Source organism: Oncorhynchus gorbuscha, linkage group LG06 (assembly GCF_021184085.1).
Source record: "Oncorhynchus gorbuscha isolate QuinsamMale2020 ecotype Even-year linkage group LG06, OgorEven_v1.0, whole genome shotgun sequence".
Lineage (NCBI taxonomy): Eukaryota > Metazoa > Chordata > Actinopteri > Salmoniformes > Salmonidae > Oncorhynchus > Oncorhynchus gorbuscha.
Genome location: NC_060178.1, coordinates 83,803,115 through 83,828,468, shown reverse-complemented (window position 1 = coordinate 83,828,468; position 25,354 = coordinate 83,803,115). Strand labels below are relative to the sequence as shown.

Below are 25,354 nucleotides of genomic sequence, written 5' to 3'. Positions count from 1 at the left end.
AAGGCCTCTCAGACCATGAGAAAAAAGATCATCTGGTCTGATGAAACCAAGATTGAACTCCTTGGCCTTAATGCCAAACGTCACATCTGGAGGAAACCTGGCACCATCCCTACGGTGAAGCATGGTGGTGGCAGCATGTTTTTCAGCAGCAGGGACTGGAAGATTAGTCAGGATCAAGTGACAGATGAATGGAGCAAAGTACAGAGAGATCCTTGATGAAAACTTGATTCAGAGCGCTCAGGACCTCAGACTGGGGCGAAGGTTCCCCTTCCAACAGGACAACGACCCTAAGCACACAGCCAAGACAACACAGGAGTGGCTCTGAATGTCCTTGAGTGACCCAGCCAGAGCCAGGACTTGAACTCGATCGAACATTTCTGGAGAGACCTGAAAATAGCTGTGCAGCAACACTACCCATCCAACCTGACCGAACTTGAGAGGATCAGCAGAGATGAATGAGAGAAACTCCCCAAATACAGGTGTGCCATGCTTGAAACGTCATACCTATGAAGACGCAAGGCTGTAATCTCTGCCAAAGGTGCTTCAACAATGTACTGAGTAAAGGGTCTGAATACATATGTAAATGTAATATTAAACTATAACTAGGCCACTCAGGAATGTTTAACGCCGTCTTGGTAAGAAACTCCAGTGTATATTTGGCTTTGTGCAGGCCCTAAATATATTGCTTTTCATCAAAGAGTCATCATTGGGCGGGGGGGGGGGTATTTTAGTTTTCCAAACAATCGATTTAAATATCAGATTGCATGGTTGGCTATAAGTTACTTGCCCAGACTGCAAATGAAACCACCCATGATTGAAATTCTGTGTGCTTTCCTGTGATCTTGGCCGGGCCAGTAATACTCTCCTTCGGGCCAGTAGTTTTCACTTGGTATGCCACCGGCAAATTTACTAAATGTACCTGTATAAATTGCTTTAACAATGGAAACTCTGATACACTTTCATCTTTGTTTGACAAGTTCTTCTGAAAGGTCATTAAAATTACCTTTCAAATTATATATAATATAACCAACTCTGAAAGCACCAGCTACAACTATTATTTAAAAAATAACCCATATTCTGCCATTGACATTAGAATGTTGGAAGCTTTGCCATAGAATTCCATGTAGTGGGGTAGCTATGTTTTTAGATTGTAACTTTGGTGATAGAGGCGCCGCATTTAACAGACACACAGCTAGAACAGGATTTAAAAAATATTTGTAGATACAGGGCCATCACAGGATTCACGTATCAACCCCATGGAAACCTTTATTGGATCAATTGTGCATTACCATACCTGTATGAAATATAATTGTAGCACGCCCAATAATATCTTAAAATTTTCATAGCGATGTAGAATACACAACCAAATAAGCCAAGTGTGCCATATTGTAAAGATGGTAATTATTCACATAATTGTGGAAAGAATGTGCCCAAAAAGCTGGCCGAATCACTCATTTTAGAATGTTTAAATCCTTAATTGCAATACTTCATCTTCAAACATGTAAAATAGATTTATACATGTAAATAGTCATGTGGGCTGATTCAAATTATAAACAATGTTATCCTTTAACTGTTTTCATTATGAGGACTTTAAACCTTTCCTGTACATTCCATTCGATTGTAGCAAAATCCAATGTTGGGCCTGTTGTGGACAATTATATACATGTTAGTACTCTAGGAACAGACCAATCTGCTATAGCCCCATAATAAAAATACATCTGAATTAAAACTAACTATGTGTAATGGTTTGCTGCTCTCAACATCAAGATATTTGGTTAAAACGTATTGGCATTCTTATGAAATTTTACAAGTTTCTGGTCTTCTGTTTTATGAAAATGGTTCATTGGACAATATTGCATATTTTAATCAGCTCACATCCATGATTATTCACTTGTACATATGCATTTTAGACATTTGAAGATTCAATATTTAAATTATTGATAATGACATCTTCAGAAATCAGCAATTCAGACAGCTTTTTGGGCACATTACCACAATTGTGTGAATCATTTATAATCTTTATATCTAGCACACCTGGATCATTTGGTTGTGTATTCTACATCACTATGACCATTTTAAGACAAAATGGATTTTGTCCAACATTCTGCACATTCTCAATCATGAAACATTTGATCTCAATATTGTTCTGTTCCGAATGTTTTTTTTTAACAGAATGGACAAAGTTTTGTTGACTTTACCCTTTGTCAAAAATGTTTTTAAATGCATTGTTTAGGATTGCAAATGCGAATCAAGTTATTGCGCACTTCACAGGGTAGGCGTTCCCTAACGGAAATATACAAATGTTGGCTAGAACACGCCAATAGGCTCTCGCTAGCTTGTGCTTGGCTCTGCCCACCTCTTTGCTTTTTCTGCCTACTTCTATTCCTGCGCCGACTGAGATGGCCGCCTCGCTTCGCGTTCCTAGGAAACTATGCAGTTTTTTGTTTTTTTTACGTGTTATTTCTTACATTAGTACCCCAGGTCATCTTAGGTTTCATTACATACAGTCGAGAAGAACTACTGAATATAAGATCAGCGTCAACTCACCATCAGTACGACCAAGAATATGTTTTCCGCGACGAGGATCCTGTGTTCTGCCTTACAAACAGGACAACGGAATGGATCGCATGCAGCGACCCAAAAAAACGACTCCGAAAAAGAGGGAAATGAGGCGGTCTTCTGGTCAGACTCCGAAAAAGGGCACATCGCGCACCACTTCCCAGCATTCTTCTTGCCAATGTCCAGTCTCTCGACAACAAGGTTGATGAAATCCGAGCAAGGGTGGCATTCCAGAGGGACATCAGAGACTGCAACGTTCTCTGCTTCACGGAAACATGGCTTACTGGAAAGACGCTATCCAGGGCGGTGCAGCCAACGGGTTTCTCCACGCATCGCGCCGACAGAAACATACATTTCTCTCTGGTAAGAAGAGTGGCGGGGGCGTATGCCTCATGACTAACGGGACATGGTGTGATGAAGGAAACATACAGGAACTCAAATCCTTCTGTTCACCTGATTTAGAATTCCTCACAATCAAATGTAGACCGCATTATCTTCCAAGAGAATTCTCTTCGATTATAATCACAGCTGTATATACCCCCCCCCTCTTTGCAAACTGGAAACCATTTATCCGGAGGCTGCATTCATTGTAGCTGGGGATTTTGACAAAGCTAATCTGAAAACAAGACTCCCTAAATGTTTTCAGCATATCGATTGCGCAACCAGGGGTGGTAAAACCTTGGATCATTGTTACTAACTTCCGCGACGCATATAAGGCCCTGCCCCGCCCCCCTTTCGGGAAAGCTGACCACGACTCCATTTTGCTGATCCCTGCCTACAGGCAGAAGCTAAAACAAGAGGCTCCCACGCTGAGGTCTGTCCAACGCTGGTCAGACCAAGCTGACTCCACACTCCAAGACTGCTTCCATCACGTGGACTGGGACATGTTTCGTATTGCGTCAGATGGAAATATTGACGAATACGCTGATTCGGTGTGCGAGTTCATTAGAACGTGCGTCGAAGATGTCATTCCCATAGCAACGATAAAAACATTCCCAAACCAGAAACAGTGGATTAATGGCAGCATTCGCGTGAAACTGAAAGCGCGAACCACTGCTTTTAATCAGGGCAAGGTGTCTGGTAACATGACCGAATATAAACAATGCAGCTATTCCCTCCGCAAGGCTATTAAACAAGCTAAGCGTCAGTACAGAGACAAAGTGGAATCTCAATTCAATGGCTCAGACACAAGAGGCATGTGGCAGGGTCTACAGTCAATCACGGACTACAAGAAGAAACCCAGCCCAGTCACGGACCAGGATGTCTTGCTCCCAGGCAGACTAAATAACTTTTTTGCCCGCTTTGAGGACAATACAGTGCCACTGACACGGCCTGCAACGAAAACATGCGGTCTCTCATTCACTGCAGCCGAGGTGAGTAAGACATTTAAACGTGTTAACCCTCGCAAGGCTGCAGGCCCAGACGGCATCCCCAGCCGCGCCCTCAGAGCATGTGCAGACCAGCTGGCCGGTGTGTTTACGGACATATTCAATCAATCCTTATACCAGTCTGCTGTTCCCACATGCTTCAAGAGGGCCACCATTGTTCCTGTTCCCAAGAAAGCTAAGGTAACTGAGCTAAACGACTACCGCCCCGTAGCACTCACTTCCGTCATCATGAAGTGCTTTGAGAGACTAGTCAAGGACCATATCACCTCCACCCTACCTGACACCCTAGACCCACTCCAATTTGCTTACCGCCCAAATAGGTCCACAGACGATGCAATCTCAACCACATTGCACACTGCCCTAACCCACCTGGACAAGAGGAATACCTATGTGAGAATGCTGTTCATCGACTACAGCTCGGCATTCAACACCATAGTACCCTCCTCCCTGGGTCTCGACCCCGCCCTGTGCAACTGGGTACTGGACTTCCTGACGGGCCGCCCCCAGGTGGTGAGGGTAGGCAACAACATCTCCTCCCCGCTGATCCTCAACACGGGGGCCCCACAAGGGTGCGTTCTGAGCCCTCTCCTGTACTCCCTGTTCACCCACGACTGCGTGGCCACGCACGCCTCCAACTCAATCATCAAGTTTGCGGACGACACAACAGTGGTAGGCTTGATTACCAACAACGACGAGACGGCCTACAGGGAGGAGGTGAGGGCCCTCGGAGCGTGGTGTCAGGAAAATAACCTCACACTCAACGTCAACAAAACTAAGGAGATGATTGTGGACTTCAGGAAACAGCAGAGGGAACACCCCCCTATCCACATCGATGGAACAGTAGTGGAGAGGGTAGCTAGTTTTAAGTTCCTCGGCATACACATCACAGACAAACTGAATTGGTCCACTCACACTGACAGCGTCGTGAAGAAGGCGCAGCAGCGCCTCTTCAACCTCAGGAGGCTGAAGAAATTCGGCTTGTCACCAAAAGCACTCACAAACTTCTACAGATGCACAATCGAGAGCATCCTGGCGGGCTGTATCGCCGCCTGGTACGGCAACTGCTCCGCCCTCAACCGTAAGGCTCTCCAGAGGGTAGTGAGGACTGCACAACGCATCACCGGGGGCAAACTACCTGCCCTCCAGGACACCTACACCACCCGTTGTTACAGGAAGGCCATAAAGATCATCAAGGACATCAACCGCCCAAACCACTGCCTGTTCACCCCGCTATCATCCAGAAGGCGAGGTCAGTACAGGTGCATCAAAGATGGGACCGAGAGACTGAAAAACAGCTTCTATCTCAAGGGCATCAGACTGTTAAACAGCCACCACTAACATTGAGTGGCTGCTGCCAACACACTGTCATTGACACTGACCCAACTCCAGCCACTTTAATAATGGGAATTGATGGGAAATGATGTAAATATATCACTAGCCACTTTAAACAATGCTACCTTATATAATGTTACTTACCCTACATTATTCATCTCATATGCATATGTATATATTGTACTCTACATCATCGACTGCATCCTTATGTAATACATGTTTCACTAGCCACTTTAACTATGCCACTTTGTTTACTTTGTCTACACACTCATCTCATATGTATATACTGTACTCGATACAATCTACTGTATGCTGCTCTGTACCATCACTCATTCATATATCCTTATGTACATATTCCTTATCCCCTTACACTGTGTATAAGACAGTAGTTTTGGAATTGTTAGTTAGATTACTTGTTGGTTATCACTGCATTGTCGGAACTAGAAGCACAAGCATTTCGCTACACTCGCATTAACATCTGCTAACCATGTGTATGTGACAAATAAAATTTGATTTGACTCATTTGTTCCCATTGGAAGTGACAGGCTGTGGTCTTAAGTTTTATGCAACGGGTGGGTCTAATCCTGAATGCTGATTGGTTAAAACTGCATTCCAGACGATGTCAATTCTACAAGTTGCCACCACTAAATCTATTATGTTAAAAGGCCCATTTACTCTGTTCCATTTGACTGCGCAATCCACTGTCATCAGCCCAGCCAGGCAATTTATAAACTGGATCTCCACTATAAAAAGCATCTAGACATTATCTCACATATATTTTAGACTAACATTTTGTTTTCAACAGGGAAATTTGAATAAACCTCACTGTCCATCTCCGACATTTGCAACATTGTTTCAATATTCAAATTCGATCTCCTGCTGACACAGACAGGCATGCAGTGTCTCAGCCAGCCGAAATCATGAATCAGCTGGCATCATTTTTATGGATATATATTTTGTTTTTTTATTAAAATGAAAAGTAGCTCATTTGCAGTCTTTCCAGCTTCCGATTGAAGTGATTGTGTTACTGTTGCCGTGTCGTTGGCTAGCTCCTCCGAATAACAGGGACCTGACGAGTGAGCACATTTTCTATGACAATGCAAGTGCGGCTACTTTCCCGTTATTTCCCGTTATGCACTTTTTGACTTGACTATGTTAGCCGTATTTGGCTAGCTAGCAAGCAATGGATAAGAAAGTTGCCAGCCTGGATGACAATGGAACATTTAGAATGAACGACTGGGGCCGCAACATTACAAATGTAAAAAGACTGAACAACTGGGTCGTGTCTCTACCAACCCTAGATTTGTGTGGGGACTATATCTTGCAGAAGGATTACATAGTATGAGTAAATTAGTCAAAATAATGTTTAATGAAAATACGTCAATCATTATTTTAATATGTTGGTAACTCATGGTATAAAAGTGATAATGCCTTTCGAAGACAGCGTTTGGAGGATATATTGGCACGGTCTGCAGGCCAACGACGAACAAAACCCGTGGGCATCCGAGTCGCGCAGTGATCTAAGACACTGCAATGCCTAGTTCGAATCCAGGCTGTATCACATCTGCAGGTAGCCAGCCTAGCGTTTGGCCAGTTGCTAGATGACTATGGTAAAAATCTGTTCTGTCCCTGAACCTGAAAAAGGCAGTTAACCCACTGTTCCTTGGCAGTCATTGTAAATAAGAATTTGTTCTTAACTGACTTCCCTAGTTAAATTTACAAAATATATCCACTTAAATATAACATTTTCGGCTTTGGAGAAGGCACGAGAGGGTGGCTAAAGCCATGCCAGCTAGCTTCAAAAACACGTTATCCAGCTGTGTAACTATAATACATGAGCGTCATTGGCGTATACTAGTGTGTTTCATAGAGAGGTTTGAATTAACGCAAATAAATTGTAATGTGTATATTTTACCTGATCTGGACTTGAACATCAAGGACGCGAGCGCCGCCATGTTGGATCACGTGACGTCAACGTTGTCACATCAACTTCTAAACTACTGACCGCTTATCCCTAGTTTGCCAAAGTCAAAATTGTCTACGTCCTAAAAAAATCTTAAACTAAAATTAGCTTTTTGGTATTAATTGAAGATTACGTTTTGGCATAAAATTGCCAGTGTGGTCAAGGTTTGTTTTTTTTTTTAAATAGTTAAAAAGAGAAATTGTAGAAATAGGCGGGGTTTAACCATAATTGTGGCTGTGGTAACTAGTTCGTCCACTAAACCCGCGGAATCCAAAATTTGAAAATCCAGTTACAAAAAGGCTAGCAAGACGAAATAGCGCGAAAGTTAGTCATTATTTTTGTCCTGAAGATAAAATATTGAACCCTTATACAAGAACGTGAGTAGATAATTATGTTCAATTAATTTGACAGACTTTAGATATTAACGTTGTATTGGTAGCTAAACGTTAGCTAGCCAACACGCCTCGACAACATTTACTAGCTAATGTAGCTAGCTAAATGTAATAGTATGACATTAACCCAACCCATATGCTTCGAATGTTACTATTACGATAATTACATACACGTTAACTGTAGCTTTAGTGTTTGCAGCATTTCAAGTAAAAACATGTGCATTAATAAGTAGTAAGTGTACTGCATTGTCGATCGAGTCGGGAAAGTCTGGCCGCGCGCTCAGGACTGATTTCTGAGAACATGTCTAACTTCGTCTTCTGCAAGCTGTCAAACTATCGTAAATACAGCACCAGCTAACTTACACGCGGTTTATCAGTGCCCAAAATCACTTTCTAGCTCAGTTCCAACTCTGTTTGTCAATGAAGCTAGCAAGTAGTAGTTAGCAGGTACATTGCGCAGTAGTGATATGTAGTACGCAAACGAGTCGTTATTTTTGAACGATTCTTTACTGACTCGAGTCATGATTAAATTGAACGAGTCACTGAGAAACTAGTCTTTCGTTTGACGTGCTCCGACCATTTATGTCTATAAACCAGATAGTAAACAGTAGCAGCAGCGTATGTGAGGAGTCAGTTAATGCAAAAATGGGTCAGTGCAGCTAACTATTTAGCAGTCCTATGGCTTGGGGGTAGAAGTTGTTCAGGTTCCAGACTTGGTGAGCTGTGCGGTAGTAGTAGAGAACAGTCCGTGGCTGGTGTCGTTGACAACAATTGTTAGGACCTTCCTTTGACAGCGCCTGGTATTCTAAACTGAAACTCATGATTAGTTGATTATTGGAGTCAGGTGTGTTAACGGGGGCTGGGACAAAAATGTGACACCAATTAGGCCCCTGAGGACTGGAGTTGCCCATCCCTGCTCTACACTCTGTAGTGCCCTGGGGTCGGGTGCCAAGCAGTTGTCATACCAAGCGGTGATGGAGCCAGTCAAGATGCTCTCAATGGTGCAGTTGAAGAGCTTTTTGAGGATCTGAGGGCCCATGCCAAATCTTTTCAACCTCCTGGGGGGGAAGAGGCATTGTTGTGCCCTCTTCACAACTGTGTTGGGGTTTTTGGACTAGTGCTGGTCAAAATATATCACTTTTTTTATTTTAATTTTATGATGGTGTGACGGTATTCAAATTGTATTTTTCACATACACGTGTTTAGCAGATGTTATTGCGGGTGTAGCGAAATGCTTGTGTTTCTAGCTCTTAACAGTACAGCAATATCTAACAGAAATATCAAACAATTGCACAACAATACACACAAATCTAAAGGAATGGAATTAAAAATATATAAATATTGGACGAGCAATGTCAGAGGAGCATAGACTTAGCTACAGTAGGATAGAATACTCTATATACATGTGAGTAATGCAAAATATGTTAACATTATTAAAGTGACTAGTGTTCTATTATTTTTATTTAACTGGGCAAGTCAGTTAAGAATAAATTCTTATTTAGAATGATGGCCTACCAAAAGGCCTCCTGTGGGGACGGGGGCTGGGATAAAAAGTTAGAATGATGGCCTACCAAAAGACCTCCTGTGGGGACGGGGGCTGGAATAAAAAAATATATATATATATTAGAGGTCGACCGATTAATCGGAATGGCCGATTAATTAGGCCCGATTTCAAGTTTTCATGACAATCGGTAATCTGTATTTTTGGGTGCCGATTTAAAAAAAAAAATTATTATTTTTTTTTTACTTGATTTAAAAAAAATACCTTTAACTAGGCAAGTCAGTTAAGAACACATTCTTATTTTCAATGAATGCCTAGGAACGGTGGGTTAACTGCCTTGTTCAGGGGCAGAATGACAGATTTTCACCTTGTCAGCTCGGGGGATGCAATCTTGCAACCTTACAGTTAACTTGTCCAAAGCAATAATGACCTGCCTCTCTCTCGTTGCACTCCACGAGGAGACTGCCTGTTACGCGAATGCAGTAAGCAGTATTGCAGTAAACCAAGGTAAGTTACTAGCTAGCATTAAATTTTATCTTATAAAAAACAATCAATCATAATCATAATATTATCTAGCGTGTCCTGCGTTGCATGTAATCTGACTGAGCATACAAGCATCTAAGTATCTGACTGAGCGATGGTAGGCAGAAGCAGATGAGTAAACATTCATTCAAACAGCACTTTCGTGCGTTTTGCCAGCAGCTCTTCGTTGTGCGTCAAGCATTGTGCTGTTTATGACTTCAAGCCTATCAACTCCCGAGATGAGGCTGGTCTAACCGAAGTGAAATGGCTAGCTAGTTAGTGTGTGCTAACTAGAGGGATGGAAGCTATGCTGTTACACTGGCAATACTAAAGTGCCTATAAGAACATCCAATAGTTAGGTTAATGAAATACAAATGGTATAGAGGGAAATAGTCCTATAATTCCTATAATAACTGCAACCTAAAACTTCTTACCTGGGAATATTGAAGACCCATGTTAAAAGGAACCACCAGCTTTCATATGTTCTCATGTTCTGAGCAAGGAAATGAAACGTTAGCTTTCTTACATAGCACATTGCACCTTTACTTTATTCTCCAACACTTTCTTTTTGCATTATTTAAACCAAATTGAACATGTTTCATTATTTACTTGAGGCTAAATTGATTTTATTGATGTATTATATTAAGTTAAAATAAGTGTTCATTCAGTATTGTTGTTGTTATTAATAAAAAATAATAAAAAACTTTTTGATCGGCCGATTAATCGGTAGCGGCTTTTTTGGGGGGGCCCTCCAATAATCGGTATCGGCGTTGAAAAATCATAATCGGTCGACCTCTAATATATATCATATACTATATATACACTGCTCAAAAAATAAAGGGAACACTAAAATAACACATCCTAGATCTGAATGAAATATTCTTATTAAATACTTTTTTCTTTACATAGTTGAATGTGCTGACAACAAAATCGCACAAATTATCAATGGAAATCAAATTTATCAACCCATGGAGGTCTGGATTTGGAGTCACACTCAAAATGAAAGTGGAAAACCACACTACAGGCTGATCCAACTTTGATGTAATGTCCTTAAAACAAGTCCAAATGAGGCTCAGTAGTGTGTGTGGCCTCCACGTGCCTGTCTGACCTCCCTACAACGCCTGGGCATGCTCCTTATGAGGTGGTGGGTGGTCTCCTGAGGGATCTTCTCCCAGACCTGGACGAAAGCATCTGCCAACTCCTGGACAGTCTGTGGTGCAATGTGGTGTTGGTGGATGGAGCGAGACATGATGTCCCAGATGTGCTCAATTGGATTCAGGTCTGGGGAGCGGGCGGGCCAGTCCATAGCATCAATGCCTTCATCTTACAAGAACTGCTGACACACTCCAGCCACATGAGGTCTAGCATTGTCTTGCATTAGGAGGGACCCAGGGCCAACCGCACCAGCATTTGGTCTCACAAGGGGTCTGAGGATCTCATCTCGGTACCTAATGGCAGTCAGGCTACCTCTGGCGAGCATATGGAGGGCTGTGCAGCCCCCCAAAGAAATGCCACCCCACACCATGACTGACCCACCGCCAAACCGGTCATGCTGGAGGATGTTGCAGGCAGCAGAATGTTCTCCACGGCGTCTCCAGACTGTCACGTCTGTCACATGTGCTCAGTGTGAACCTGCTTTCATCTGTGAAGAGCACAGGGCGCCAGTGGCGAATTTGCCAATCTTGGTGTTCTCTGGCAAATGCCAAACATCCTGCACGGTGTTGGGCTGTAAGCACAACCCCCACCTGTGGACGTCGGGCCCTCATACCACCCTCGTGGAGTCTGTTTCTGACCATTTGAGCAGACATGCACATTTGTGGCCTGCTGGAGGTCATTTTGCAGGACTGGCAGTGCTCCTCCTGCTCCTCCTTGCACAAAGGCGGAGGTAGTGGTCCTGCTGCTGGGTTATTGGCCCCCTACGGCCTCCTCCACGTCTCCTGATGTACTGGCCTGTCTCCTGGTAGCGCCTCCATGCTCTGGACACTACGCTGACAGATACCGCAAACATTCTTGCCACAGCTCGTATTGATGTGCCATCCTGGATGAGCTGCACTACCTGAGCCACTTGTGTGGGTTGTAGACTCCACTAGAGTGAAAGCACCGCCAGCATTCAAAAGTGACCAAAACATCAGCCAGGAAGCATAGGAACTAAGAAGTGGTCTGTGGTCGTCACCCCCCACCTTTATTGGGGGTGTCTTGCTAATTGCCTATAATTTCCACCTGTTGTCTATTCCATTTGCACAACAGCATGTGAAATGTATTGTCAATCAGTGTTGCTTCCTACGTGGACAGTTTGATTTCACAGAAGTGTGATTGACTTGGAGTTACATTGTATTTAGTCAGCCACCAATTGTGCAAGTTCTCCCACTTAAAAAGATAAGAGAGGCCTGTAATTTTCATCATAGGTACACTTCAACTATGACAGACAAAATGAGAAAAAAAATCCAGAAAATCACATTGTAGGATTTTTAATGAATTGATTTGCAAATTATGGTGGAAAATAAGTATTTGGTCACCTACAAACAAGCAAGATTTCTGACTCTCACAGACCTGTAACTTCTTCTTTAAGAGGCTCCTCTGTCCTCTACTCGTTACCTGTATTAATGGCACCTGTTTGAACTTGTTATCAGTATAAAAACACCTGTCCACAACCTCAAACAGTCACACTCCAAACTCCACTATGGCTAAGACCAAAGAGCTGTCAAAGGACACCAGAAACAAAATTGTAGACCTGCACCAGGCTGGGAAGACTGAATCTGCAATAGGTAAGCAGCTTGGTTTGAAGAAATCAACTGTGGGAGCAATTATTAGGAAATGGAAGACATACAAGACCACTGATAATCTCCCTCGATCTGGGGCTCCACGCAAGATCTCACCCCGTGGGGTCAAAATGATCACCAGAACGGTGAGCAAAAATCCCAGAACCACACGGGGGGACCTAGTGAATGACCTGCAGAGAGCTGGGGCCAAAGTAACAAAGGCTACCATCAGTAACACACTACGCCGCCAGGGACTCAAATCCTGCAGTGCCAGACGTGTCCCCCTGCTTAAGCCAGTACATGTCCAGGCCCGTCTGAAGTTTGCTAGAAAGCATTTGGATGATCCAGAAGTAGATTGGGAGAATGTCATATGGTCAGATGAAACCAAAATATTACTTTTTGGTAAAAACTCAACTCGTCGTGTTTGGAGGACAAAGAATGCTGAGTTGCATCCAAAGAACCCCATACCCACTGTGAAGCATGGGGGTGGAAACATCATGCTTTGGGGCTGTTTCTTTGCAAAGGGACCAGGACGACTGATCCGTGTAAAGGAAAGAATGAATGGGGCCATGTATCGTGAGATTTTGAGTGAAAACCTCCTGCCATCAGTAAGGGCATTGAAGATGAAACGTGGCTGGGTCTTTCAGCATGACAATGATGTCAAACACACCGCCCGGGCAACGAAGGAGTGGCTTCGTAAGAAGCATTTCAAGGTCCTGGAGTGGCCTTGCCAGTCTCCAGATCTTTGGAGGGAGTTGAAAGTCCGTGTTGCCCAGCAACAGCCCCAAAACATCCCTGCTCTAGAGGAGATCTCTATGGAGGAATGGGCCAAAATACCAGCAACAGTGTGTGTGTGTGAACCTTGTGAAGACTTACAGAAAACATTTGACCTCTGTCATTGCCAACAAAGGGTATATAACAAAGTATTGAGAAACTTTTGTTATTGATCAAATACTTATTTTCCACCATAATTTGCAAATAAATTCATTAAATCCTACAATGTGATTTTCTGGATTTTTTTTTCTAATTTTGTCTGTCATAGTTGAAGTGTACCTATGATGAAAATTACAGACTTTTTTATCATCTTTTTAAGTTGGAGAACTTGCACAATTGGTGGCTGACTAAATACTTTTTTGCCCCACTGTATTTCCAAAATTAAAATCACTTGGAGCTGATTTCCTGTTGTTTTTAGTCTTTAAAAAATCATTATTGCTCAGAAAAGTTGGGAGGCCAAATAAAACCGCTTGCGGGCCACCATTTGGGGAACCCTGATGTAAACCCAGGATTGCTGATGCTTTGTATTTGCCAGTGAGAGGCTTTGAAGTCACTGGAGTGTGAGGCCAGTCACGGCCTTCCTATTAATCTATATCCCCTACAAACCTCACTACCCAAAATTCCACCCCAGCCCCATCCAACCTCTGACCCTGTCAAACTCCCCCAATTGACAATAAAATACATGTTCATCTGTTTCTTTCACCATACACCCATCACACATTCCAGTAACATGCTTCCCTACCAAGTTCAAATAATTGAATCCCATATGCCTTAATCTCATCCTACACTCTCTCTAAAAAAAAAAATTTTTAAACAACAGAACAGATGACCAGAGAACTGGAATTACATTTACTCTCCCGGGTGGCCAACACGAAAGCCATGCCACCAGTCTTCTGATCTGACCCGGTGGGTCATAGCTCAATAGCCCAGCATCAATAACCCAACAAGCTAACTAGGTGACCCAGCTGGCTGGTTCAAAATAATCCAATGTGTGTTCTGTCCAATATTTATTTAAATTGGGTTGTTTTTAACCAAGCATTTGTTGTTGTTGACATTACTTAATATCTACGGTTCCCATTACAAGACCCAATTTCTTGTACATATTTCCTTTTTACTATATTTTCCTCTGCCAGCATCTAACCTAAACTTTTGGATTCCTGTTTTTAACCTCTCCTCTCCTTAATTGCACCTGTAAATCTACTAAATAATTTCCATTGACTCCTGTTTGAGCAGGGATCCAAAAAAATTGAATCTCTATCCCATTTCTTTATAACCTTAACAACATAATTTCTATCCATCCGTTCTGACTTCCCTGATCTTAGACTACACAAAACTGATGCAGAATCTGAACATATTACTACTCTTCTTCGTTGCACCTCATCTATCCATTAAGTGCTGTTCTTCCTGACATTGTACCCTAAGCGGAACCTAGGTTGAAGATGACCTCGAGCGGAACTACAACGTCAGAAGAACAGCACTCACTAGCGGTCTCTCGAGGCTCGTATGGCCAGAGAGGAAGGCCAATTTGGATACTCTTTAGCCTATTTAGGCCTACTCCAATAGATTGTACAATAAATATGTATGTTATCATTCTGGATGGAACATAATTAATAGTGCCAACCATACAGAATCCAATGGCGCCTGCCAACATTAACACCATGGTTCTGATTTTTAACCTGCTTTGTCCATCCACAGTCCATCTCGACTGTCTGAGGCTGGACCCACCATGGGCAGCTACAGTGACTCCACCAGTGACCTGGACGAGGATCTCCCTGTGTATGACTTCCTCCAGCCCAGATGTAGTCTGAGCCAAGCCTCCCAGATCCACACAGACCAACCAGACCTGGTGGTCCTGGACAGCTCTCATACAGACCTCCCCATAGGGTTGGCTGATGTTATGATGATCAGTAGTGATGATGAGGATGTTCCCTATATCCCCCTGGCGCTGAGACTCAAACAGAGACAGGAGGGTTTGGAGCCTGCATCCTCCACACTCTGTAATGGACAGGACAACCATCACTCCTCTCCAGACCTTCCTATTGGTTTAGGCCTGTTGGCACTGAATGGTTACTCAGAGTCCGAACCTCTATTCACCTCATACGAGACCCTAAACAGTCATTGTAGGAAGGAGAAAGGTGGAGGACCAGACTGGGATGACCCAGAGGAGGCAGCTCTCCCTCAGCTGTGGCCCCCGCCAAAGCCATCCTCCTGGGCTAGGAGCACAATCTCCCCTGCCAAGAGGAAGCCCTCCAAGATGACTGGTAAGGAGATCCAGGGTTCCAGGGAGGTGCTGAGGAGGGAAGCCAGGGAGAGGCAACAGGGGGACAAGGAGGCACGGATGCTGCAGCAGGAGAGGCAGAAGGCAGAGAAGGCGGCCCTGGCAGAGGCTGTGAAAGCACTGCGACCAGAGGAGTGCATCAAACACATGGTGGTGTCTGTGGATCCAGGTGTGTTGAAGAGAGGCAGTGGCTGTGTTTTGATTCCCTACCTTTTTCCCCAGAGTGTGCACTTGCTCACAGTCTCACCCGCATGGATTTAAAAGCATTGAATAGGTGTAAGTAAGGGCTACACAGAGGATTTTGTAGTTCCCAGTTTCCAGTGTGTGTGTGTGTGTGTGTGTGTGTGTGTGTGTGTGTGTGTGTGTGTGTGTGTGTGTGTGTGTGTGTGTGTGTGTGTGTGTGTAGCTCTGTTGCAGTTGGAAGGTGGGGGCCATTTGCTGACGTCACTCCAGGCCATGGGCTGCAGCTGTGCCATAGAGAAACAGCCCCTCCCTCGCAGCGTCAACTGGGTCAGGAGAACACCTAGCACTCAGGTGACTGGAGCATCTCACACACATCTCTCTATCGCTTATCCATTCTGTATTAACCAAGCACAAGTGTGTTTTTATCTTCATCTTAATCATGCAACGCAACTAGGGATGTGACACATCAAAACTGTTTCTTAATGTTTAAACTGCCATTTTACATGTGAATTTGCAATGCTGCCAAAAACTGTTTGGGTCTCATGGTGCATCCCTTTCAGATGGGTAAACATAGTACATGTACCATCATTACTGTACCTCAATTCCACCTTCTCATTTTCCATACAGGACTTAGCTGCTGTCTGATGCCTTTCTCTGCCATTTTTCAAACGATTAATGACGATGACGTAGTGGTGGAGCGTCGCTCTCCAAAATAATTGATTCCTCAACTCCTTGATTGTCGACTCTCGGTTTCGACTCCCATTTCTTGGTGTCAAGATTCGATTCCGCTACAAATAGACTCCTAAGATTCAATATTTTGGGAACGGAGGAGACTATTTGCTGTACTTCTGAGAACATCAACACTTGCATCTTTCATAGCGATCTATCGAGGGACGGAGAGAGAGGGGTAGGGCACAGTATAGGCAGTTCGTGCACTAGGCCTATCTATCGAAATGGAATGCTGTATCTTGCAATTTCTTGGCTTGCCATGTCTTGCAACTTCAGTAAAAAGCAGAGTCTATCGTCAATGAATAGGCGAGGATATTCTACACACAACAGACTGAACTGAACACACTCACATTATTAAGGACGCAAGAGCAGGGTTGTAATCATTAGTTCAAACAGTGTCCTGGTAATCTGAATCTTGCAATGTCTGTTTTGGATGCCTTGCAAATTTACCAAAGTAGCCTAAAGTTTGCCCCTTCCTCTCTTGTTTCGTTTAAATTACACAACTTTCTCCAGGCCTTTATTGCCTATCGTCTAGTCAGGCTATTACACGGAAAATAATGTTTTGTGATAACTGCACTGGGATTTTAATTATGTGGGGGGACGTTTTTTGGTTAGGGATCTTTCTTCACGTTATGTATCCCAATCTCTTTTAAACGTTTACACTCAACCCATAGCTTTTTGTGGTCGTGTTGAATCCGTGATGCATTATGGGTACATTTTTACTGATTGACTGATGTAAAAATAATAACGCGTAGTTATTCATTATGCCAGGTGATTTGTAGATCAGTCACTTGGCAGTCGCTGACTGCAGTGGTTGATCTATGTCGAACAAGCAAATCAAAGCCCTTAATCTCTGTTGTTTCTCAGACAGGTGAGGTGTTGTGTATCCCGGAGGCCCACACAGTGATGCAAGTACCTGTTGATGACTTCATCAACCTGATCCACAGCTACACTCAGGTGAGTGACACCTCTCTGGGTTGGGCATGGCTATGGTTTCATCCCACTTCCTGTTTCTGCTGACTAGCTTGAATGTGCTAGTTGGGGAGGGGTGTACAGAGTGTACAAAACATTAGGAACACCTTCCTAACATTGAGTTGCACCCCCCTTTGCCCTCAGAACAGCCTTAATTCATTGGAGCATGGACTTTACAAGGTGTCAATCGTTCCACAGGGATGCTGGCCCATGTTGACTCCAATGCTTCCCACAGTAGTAAAGTTGGCTGGCTGTCCTATGGGGTTTGAACCATTCTTAATACACACAGGAAACTGTTTGTGTGAAACTCAACAGCGTTGCAGTTCTTGGCACACTCAAAACTATTTTCTTGTCCATTCACCCTCTGAATGGCACACTTACACAATCCATGTCTCAATGGTCTCAAGGTTAATTTATTTTTATTTTTCCTCTCCTCTCCCTCAGCTACACTGATTGAAGTGGATTTAACAGGTCTTTCTTTTGCCCATCTTAATCTTTTATTTTTATTGGCCAGTCTGAGATATTGCTTTTTCTTTGCCTAAAAGGCCATCATCCCAGAGTCGCCTCTTCACTGTTGGAGTTGAGACTGGTGTTTTGCGGGTACTATTTAATGAAGCTGCCAGTTGTGAGGCGTCTTTCTCAAACTAGACACTCTAATGTACTTGTTCATTTGTGCGCTGGAGCCTCCCACTCCTCTTTCTATTCTGGTTAGAGCCAGTTTGTGCTGTTTTGTGAAGGGAGTAGTACATACCGTTGTACAAGATCTTCAGTTTCTTGGCAATTTCTCTCAGAACAAGAATAGACTGACGAGTTTCAGAAGAAAGGTCTTTGTTTCTGGCCATTTTATTTATTTGTACCCTTTTTTTCTCCCCAATTTCGTGTTATCCAATTGGTAGTAGTTACAGTCTTGTCTCATCGCTGCAACTCTGGTAAGGACTCGAGAGGCGAAGGTCGAGAGACATGTGTCCTCCGAAACACAACCCAACCAAGCCGCACTGCTTCTTGACACAATGCACAGCTAGCTGCACCAATGGATCAGAGGAAACACCTGGCAACCTGGTCAGCGTGCACTGCGCCCGACCCGCCACAGGAGTCACTATTGCACGACTGGACAAGGACATCCCTGCCGGCCAAACCCTCCCTAACCCAGACGACTCTGGGCCAATTGTGCGCCGCCCCATTGGCCTCCCGGCTGCGACAGAGCCTGGGCTCGAACCCAGAATCTCACGCACAGCTAGCACTGCATCGCCTTAGTGCCACCCGGGAGGCCACGTTTCTGGCCATTTTGAGCCTGTAATCGAACCCATAAATGCTGATGCTCCAGATACTTAACTAGTCTAAAGAAGGCCAGTTTTATTGCTTCTTTAATCAGGACAACAGTTTTCAGCTGTGCTAACATCATTACAAAAGGGTTTTCTAATGTTCAATTAGCCTTTTAAAATTATAAACTTGGACTAGCTAACACAACGTGCCATTGGAGCACAGGAGCGACGGTTGCTGGTAATGGGCCTCTGTACGCCTAAAAATCTGCCATTTCCATTTACAATAGTCATTAACATTGTCTACACTGTATTTCTGATCAATTTGATGTTATTTTAATGGACAATTTTTTTATTTTCTTTCAAAAACAATAATTTCTGAGTGACCCCAAACTTTTGAATGTTAGTGTAGAAAATGGTAAACCCTTGAATGAGTAGGTGTGTCCAAACTTTTGACTGGTACTGTATGTCAATTAGATTTCAGTATTTCATGTTCAATTAAAACATGTTTTCACTTTGTCATTGTGGGGTATTGGGTGAGAAATATAATTTATTCAATTTTGAATTCAGGCTGTAACACAACAAAATGTGGAATAAGTCAGGGTGTGAATACTTTCTGAAGGCACTGTGTTAGTCAGTACAACTACAACTCTGATCTAAAGATGAATGCATTTTTTCCCTCAAACATTGAAATTGTTTTGACTTTACAAATTGATACAATAGTCATTGAACACAGGTCACTTTAATAAAGTTTACATGCTGTTTTTTACCCACCTCATCTGTATATACTGTATTCTAGTCAAGGCTCATCCTATATAACTACAGCTGTACACACCTTTTCTATTAATATACTGTCCACAATGTATGTACATACCATTTATATGCATATAGTGCTTAGAGAAAGTTTGAAAACTTCAGCATTTTCTTTAATTCTGCCTACATTTGACCTAAATGTACTAATACACTGAACAAAAATATAAATGCAACAATTTGAATGATTTTACTGAGTTACAGTTCATATAAGGAAATCAATTGAATTAAATTCATTAGACCCTAATCTATGGATTTCACATGACTGGGAATACACCTGTTGGTGACCGATACTTTAAAAAAAGGATTGGGGCGACATATCTCCTTTGCATACAGTTGATCAGTCTAGTCTGTTGATACTGGCTCGTGGAATGTTGTCCCACTCCACTTCCATGGCTGTGCTAAGTTGCTGGATATTGGCGGGAACTGGAACATGCCATCGTCTACATAGATCCAGAAGAAGAAACCCGGATGTGGAGGTCCTGGGCTGGTGTGGTTACACATGGTCTGCCTGTTGGACATACTGCCAAATTCTCTAAAACAATGTCTCTAAAACAATGTTGAACATTCCTGCAGTCAGTATGACATTGAACGCTCCCTCAACTTGAGACATTTTAGGTAGAGAATGATCAAGCCATTGATGTGCAATGATCAAGCCATTTAATCGCCGTCTTGATATGCCACAACTGTCAAGTGGATGGATTATTTTGAATCAGGATAAATGCTCACTAACAGGGATTTAAACAAGTTTGTGCCAAACATTTGAAAGAAATAAGCTTTTTATGCAAATGGTAAATTCTGGGATCTTTTATTTCAGCTCATGAAATATGGGACCAACACTTTGTTGCTTTAATTCTTTTTTTGAGTATAGATGAAGTGTATCTGATTTTAAACAAATGGCACACAAAAAAATTATACTTTTTAATTTCTTTATTGAGCAAATTGATCCAACATTAACTTTCTTTGTGAGAAAAAGTATGTGAACCTCTAGATTAATGAGCTAAATAAAGTGTATGAAAGTAGTCAAATTGATTATTTTGTCCCATATTCCTTGCATGCAATGACTACATCAAGTTTGTAATTCTACAAACTCCTTGGATACATTTGCAGTTTTTTCTTGTTGTGGGTTATGATTTGCTGACCAGAATTGAATGGTGAATAATGTCTTGTGCCATTTTCTATTCAAGTAAGAGAAGAACATGTTTTTGAACAGTTCTAAATTAATCTTGATAATGCCATGATTTATGGAAAACCATGAATGTATCATGAATAATGATGAGTGAAAAGCTTACAGGAGGCTACAACAAAACATCCTAAAATGCTGACATGGGCTCACCATTGACAATGACCCGGAAGAGCATATTAGCGTGTTTTGTTGTAGCATATTGCTGATTTATAAACTGGGTGGTTTGAGCCCTGAATGCTGATTGTCTGAAAGTTGTGATATCAGACCCGCATACCACTGATATGAGAATGTATTTTTACTGCTCTAATTACATTGGTATCCAGGCACTCCACGTTGCGTTGTGCTTAAGAACAGACCTTAGCTGTGGTATTTTGGCCAGAATCCACACCCCCTCTGGCCTTGTTGCTTAAAAATACCTTGTTGTCGAGCAACAATAACATCAACCAAAAAGGCATAGTCACACATTGATGTGCAGTATTTCATGCTAAACATGTGTATAAAAAAAATACACAAAACAACCGTTGCCGTCTCAACACTTTTGTTGATAATAATTGCATCAATCCAGGACACTTTTAGAACTATTAGGCAATACACTGTGACTAGATTCTGACCTCCCTCACTCCTCCCTGTCTGTATGTTACCCAGGAACAGAGGGGTGGAGGTGCAGACTGTAGTGCCTCTTTGACCTCCTGGACCCTGGGTCTGCAGGCTCGCAACCCTGGCAGGACCCCCAGTCTGGTGGTCATAGACTTGGAGAAATACTTCAGGTGAGGGGGCTGAAGAGGGATGTGGTCTGTGTCCCAAATGGCACCATATTGCCTACAAAGTGCATTATGTAGGGACAAGGTACTATGCCACTGTGCACTTGGGGGTATTTCTAATAGTTTTATAAAGAATTTGTTTATTTATTTATTTTTTAAATTAAGCATTCATAATTAAATGGTTTATTGCTAGAAGTTATAATAAAGTGTTAGCATTTCAAATAAGTGTGACTTGGAGGAAGGAAAAGTGTTTCTTGTAGAAACATCAAACTTCGTCAAGCTGTGTTACATAAAAGTCCTCAATTTTGCCCCCAAAAACATTGTTTTATCTACAGATCCCAGAAATCCCAGAATCAGAAGAAGTTCCGGGATGCGGTCCTGGGGGATGAGCAAGCAGCAGTAAAGGGGGCAGTGAAAAAGAGGAGGAAGAAAGATGAAGGTGATGCACTGCCCAAGGTGTCTCGAGTTGAGGTAGAGGAGGTGGGTTGTCATGATTAGCAGCTGGTAATCATTTTACAATATAGTGTGTGGAATTGCTTTTGCAAATACTACTTGAGAAAGTTTTTAGTCTTTGAAACCAACTCAACTAAGTGCCGATCTGTCTCGGACAAGGTTGCTTACTTATTTTTATTGAACCTTTATTTAATTAGGCAAGTCAATTAAGAACCAATTATTATATACAATGAAGGCCTACCAGGGGGCAAAAAGCCTCCTGCAGGGATGGGGGCTGGGATTAAAAATAAGAAAATTAGGACAAAACACGCATCACAACAAGAGAGACGTCACACCACTACATAAAGAGATACCTAAGACAGCAACAGAATGGCAGCAACACAGCATGGTAGCAACATGACAACAACATGGTAGCGACACAACATGGCAGCAGCACAAACATTGTTAGACACAGACAACCGCACAAAGGGCAAAAAGGTAGAGACAACAATACATCACACGAAGCAACCCTACATTTGTCAGTAATAGTGTCCGAGTCTTTGAATGTAGATGGAGATAAAACTGTCCAGTTTGAGTGTTTGTTGCAGCTTGTTCCAGTCGCTAGCTGCAGTGAACTGAAACGAGGAGCGACCCAGGGATGTGTGTGCTTTGGGGACCTTTGACAGAATGTGACTGGCAGAACGGGTGTTGTATGTGGAGGATGAGGGTTGCAGTAGGTATCTCATATAGGGGGAGTGACACCTCAGAGGGTTTTATAAATAAGTATCAACCAGAGGGTCTTGCTTCAGGTTTACAGAGATGACCAATTTAGTATGGTCATCTGAATAAGGGCTAGTTTGGCAGCTGGGGTGAAAGAGGTGTAATTACGATAGAGGAAACCAGGTGTAGGTTTAACCTTAGCTTGCAGCTTTGATATGTGTTGAGAGAAGGACAGTGTACCAATTGGTGCCAATTGCATGCTCACTCTAAACTTGAAACATCTGTGGCATTGGGTTGTGCGACAACTGCATTTTTGTGGCCTTTTATTGTCCCCGGCACAAGGTGCACCTGTGTAATGATCATGCTGTTTAATCACCTTGATATGCCACACCTGTCAAGTGGATGGATTATTTTGGCAAAGGAGAAATGCTCATTAACAGGGATGTAAACACATTTGTGCACAACATTTTAGAGAAGCTTTTTGTGAGTATGGAACATTTCTGGGATCTTTTATTTCAGCTCATGAAACATTGGACCAACACTTTACATGATGCGTTCAGGGAGGAGGGGAGGATTGATCAGAGGTCCTTCAAAAGGGGGGTGGCCCACCCCTGGTGTAGATGAAGGGGAGGAGACGGGTTAAATAAGGATTTTTAAGCCTTGAGACATGGATTGTGTGTGTGCAATGTTTTGAGTGTGACGAACTGTGCCGCTGTTGGACTTTTCATGCGCAACAATTTCCTGTGTGTATCAAGAATGGTCCACCTCCCAAAGGACATCCAGCCAACTTGACATAACTGTGGGAAGCAGTGGAGTGAACATGGGCCAGCATCCCTGTGGAACGCTTTCTATACATTGTAGAGTCCATGCCCTAATGCTGTTCAGAGGGCAAAAGGGGTGCAACAAAGTATTAGGAAGTTTTCCCAAATGTTTTGTACACTGTATATAACGGTGGCATGTGAATGCATTTCTAATGGGTATAGAGTAGCCTTAACAACACAATTATCACAACATAAGTTGTAATATGGCTTTTTTTTCCTGGCTTGGTTCCCCCATGATTTACACATACAGCTGCTGCAGCCCGAAGCACAGCTCAGGCCTGTTTTGATTTTGTCATCAAAAAACATTTATTCTCCTGTGCTAGAGTCTGCACTAGAATGGTCCGACTACACAATATTATGTTGGGCGCATTAAGTGATGCTCTGTATCGGTTGTTTTCATGATTTTGGATAGGAAGTATTGGAGAGAGAAATCTCAACTGAAGGCCTAAGTCCAATAGTCACGGTCCGCCACTTTCATTCTTTTACCCAGATTTTAGTAGAGATGCAGAGAAGCATATTTAGTGTCTTTAGAAAAATAACCACCCTCAGGAGGGTACAGACAGCTCGAGGTATTCTTAGATATGTAGAAAAATATACATTTGTTTACATACATTATGGGTCTAGATTGCAAGAAAAGGCTGTTTTCAGGTGTTTGAAAAATGCTAAATTCTCAAACTTACGGTCGGGAGGCCTAGCACTCCTATGGACCACCCCCCAGTCATCCTCACGTACTTTGGGCCCCCTCAGATTTTTGGGGTGTATGACGCCCCTGCACACCCATGTCCACTTGTATGGAGTAAAGGTAAGCCTACATGCTTCATGTCATGTAGGACACTTGTGTGACAGTTTTCCAAAGTACCTCTGTAACAGTCTCTTGGTCCTCCAACATCCATCCCATCAGGCCGTGGTACACCTGCAGCTACACACAGGGGTTCAGGTGCATTTCCTGTCCACCTGGAAGGATTTCTCTGACCACATTGCCATGGCAACCAAAGCAGTAGCTGAGGCCCCATTCAAGTGAGTGAGCTGCTGTGATAAATGGTCAACTGTGTAATTTCAATATAGAACCACTCAATCAGTAAGTCATTACAATATACAGCTGTGCAGAGTTGTAAGGGAGTAACATCTCATATATTGTGTGTTTGTGTGCGTGTCTGTCTCCAGACGAGATAGGGAGAAGACAGGCTTCTCGTTCTACCTGGAGAGTGAGTGGGCTGGAGGCCAGAAAGTGGACAAGGCTGGGAAAGGACTGCTGCAGGTCTGGAAGAGACAGATCCAGCAGCTGAACAGAGTCAGCCAAGATATGGCCTCTGCCATCCTCGCTGCCTACCCCTCTCCACAGCTACTCAACCAGGTAAAACCACACATAATACGTACACACACATACAGTATGTGTTTTCCCCACACTGAATCTCACAATTGCTCTCCGCATTGTGATGTCGTTGGCAGGCGTACAGTCGGTGCAAGTCAGAGCGTGAGAAACTGTCACTGCTATCGGACCTCCTGATTCGCAGAGGGGAGGGCGTGACTTCCACAACTCGCCGGGTTGGTCCTGAGCTCTCCAAGCGTCTCTACCTGGTGATGACATCATCAGAGCCCCAGCAGACCCTGGACTCCATGCTTTGACCCTTTTAGGATGTCATGCATCTGACCAGTGACCTCAGTAGTGGAAGAGTGGAGTTGGACTGATGTTTTAAATCTGTTCTTCATCACTGGTCTTCAGCCCTGCCTCTGGGGACCTATATGATGTGCAGGCTTTTGCTCTAGCTCAGCACTAACGCACTTCATTCAACTAATCAAGGACTTTGTGATTGTCTAATCCATTGATTCAGACATGTTAGTTCGGGGCTGAAACACATATGTGGGTCCTCACGAATAGGTTTCAAATACACTCCGTGAACTATGGAGCACAGTGACATTTGGATTTCAATGTTGATTTGGATAGTGCACCGTTTTATGACATCCACCTTGGTTTGTAATATACTTTTTATTTTATTAAAGCGTCTAATACAA

General features: G+C 43.0%; 2 protein-coding genes across 4 annotated transcripts in view; one reads left to right on the top strand and one right to left on the bottom strand.

Moving 5' to 3' along the window:
* LOC124038452 (39S ribosomal protein L27, mitochondrial-like) overlaps nt 1-8,370 on the bottom strand; it is a 17,232-nt gene extending 8,862 nt beyond the window's left edge. Inside the window, exon 1 of one of the 2 annotated variants that reach the window (XM_046354350.1) lies at nt 7,195-8,370. In XM_046354350.1, coding sequence (XP_046210306.1) covers nt 7,195-7,234 — 40 coding nt within the window. In that variant the 5' untranslated portion in view covers nt 7,235-8,370. The remainder of the gene's footprint in view (nt 1-7,194) is intronic. The other variant, XM_046354352.1, reaches the window with a different exon arrangement.
* On the top strand, nt 7,465-25,354 carry eme1 (essential meiotic structure-specific endonuclease 1). 2 transcript variants are annotated; one of them, XM_046354349.1, is made up of 9 exons: nt 7,465-7,619; nt 14,886-15,637; nt 15,875-16,002; nt 17,248-17,337; nt 21,259-21,374; nt 21,704-21,848; nt 24,243-24,358; nt 24,506-24,695; nt 24,791-25,354. In XM_046354349.1, exons 2-9 carry the CDS (start codon nt 14,917-14,919, stop codon nt 24,965-24,967), a joined length of 1,683 nt encoding a protein of 560 aa, XP_046210305.1. In that variant the 5' UTR covers nt 7,465-7,619; nt 14,886-14,916; the 3' UTR covers nt 24,968-25,354. The 2 variants fall into 2 exon arrangements, with proteins under 2 accessions (XP_046210305.1, XP_046210304.1); XM_046354348.1 differs by having other exon boundaries at nt 21,253-21,374.

Coding starts and splice junctions, on each gene's coding strand:
- eme1 (XM_046354348.1), top strand. CDS start 14,917: ATGGGCAGCTACAGTGACTCCACCAGTGACCTGGACGAGGATCTCCCT. Junction 16,003..17,247: donor GGAGAACACCTAGCACTCAG/GTGACTGGAGCA, acceptor GTTGTTTCTCAG/ACAGGTGAGGTGTTGTGTAT. Junction 24,359..24,505: donor GTAGCTGAGGCCCCATTCAA/GTGAGTGAGCTG, acceptor GTCTGTCTCCAG/ACGAGATAGGGAGAAGACAG.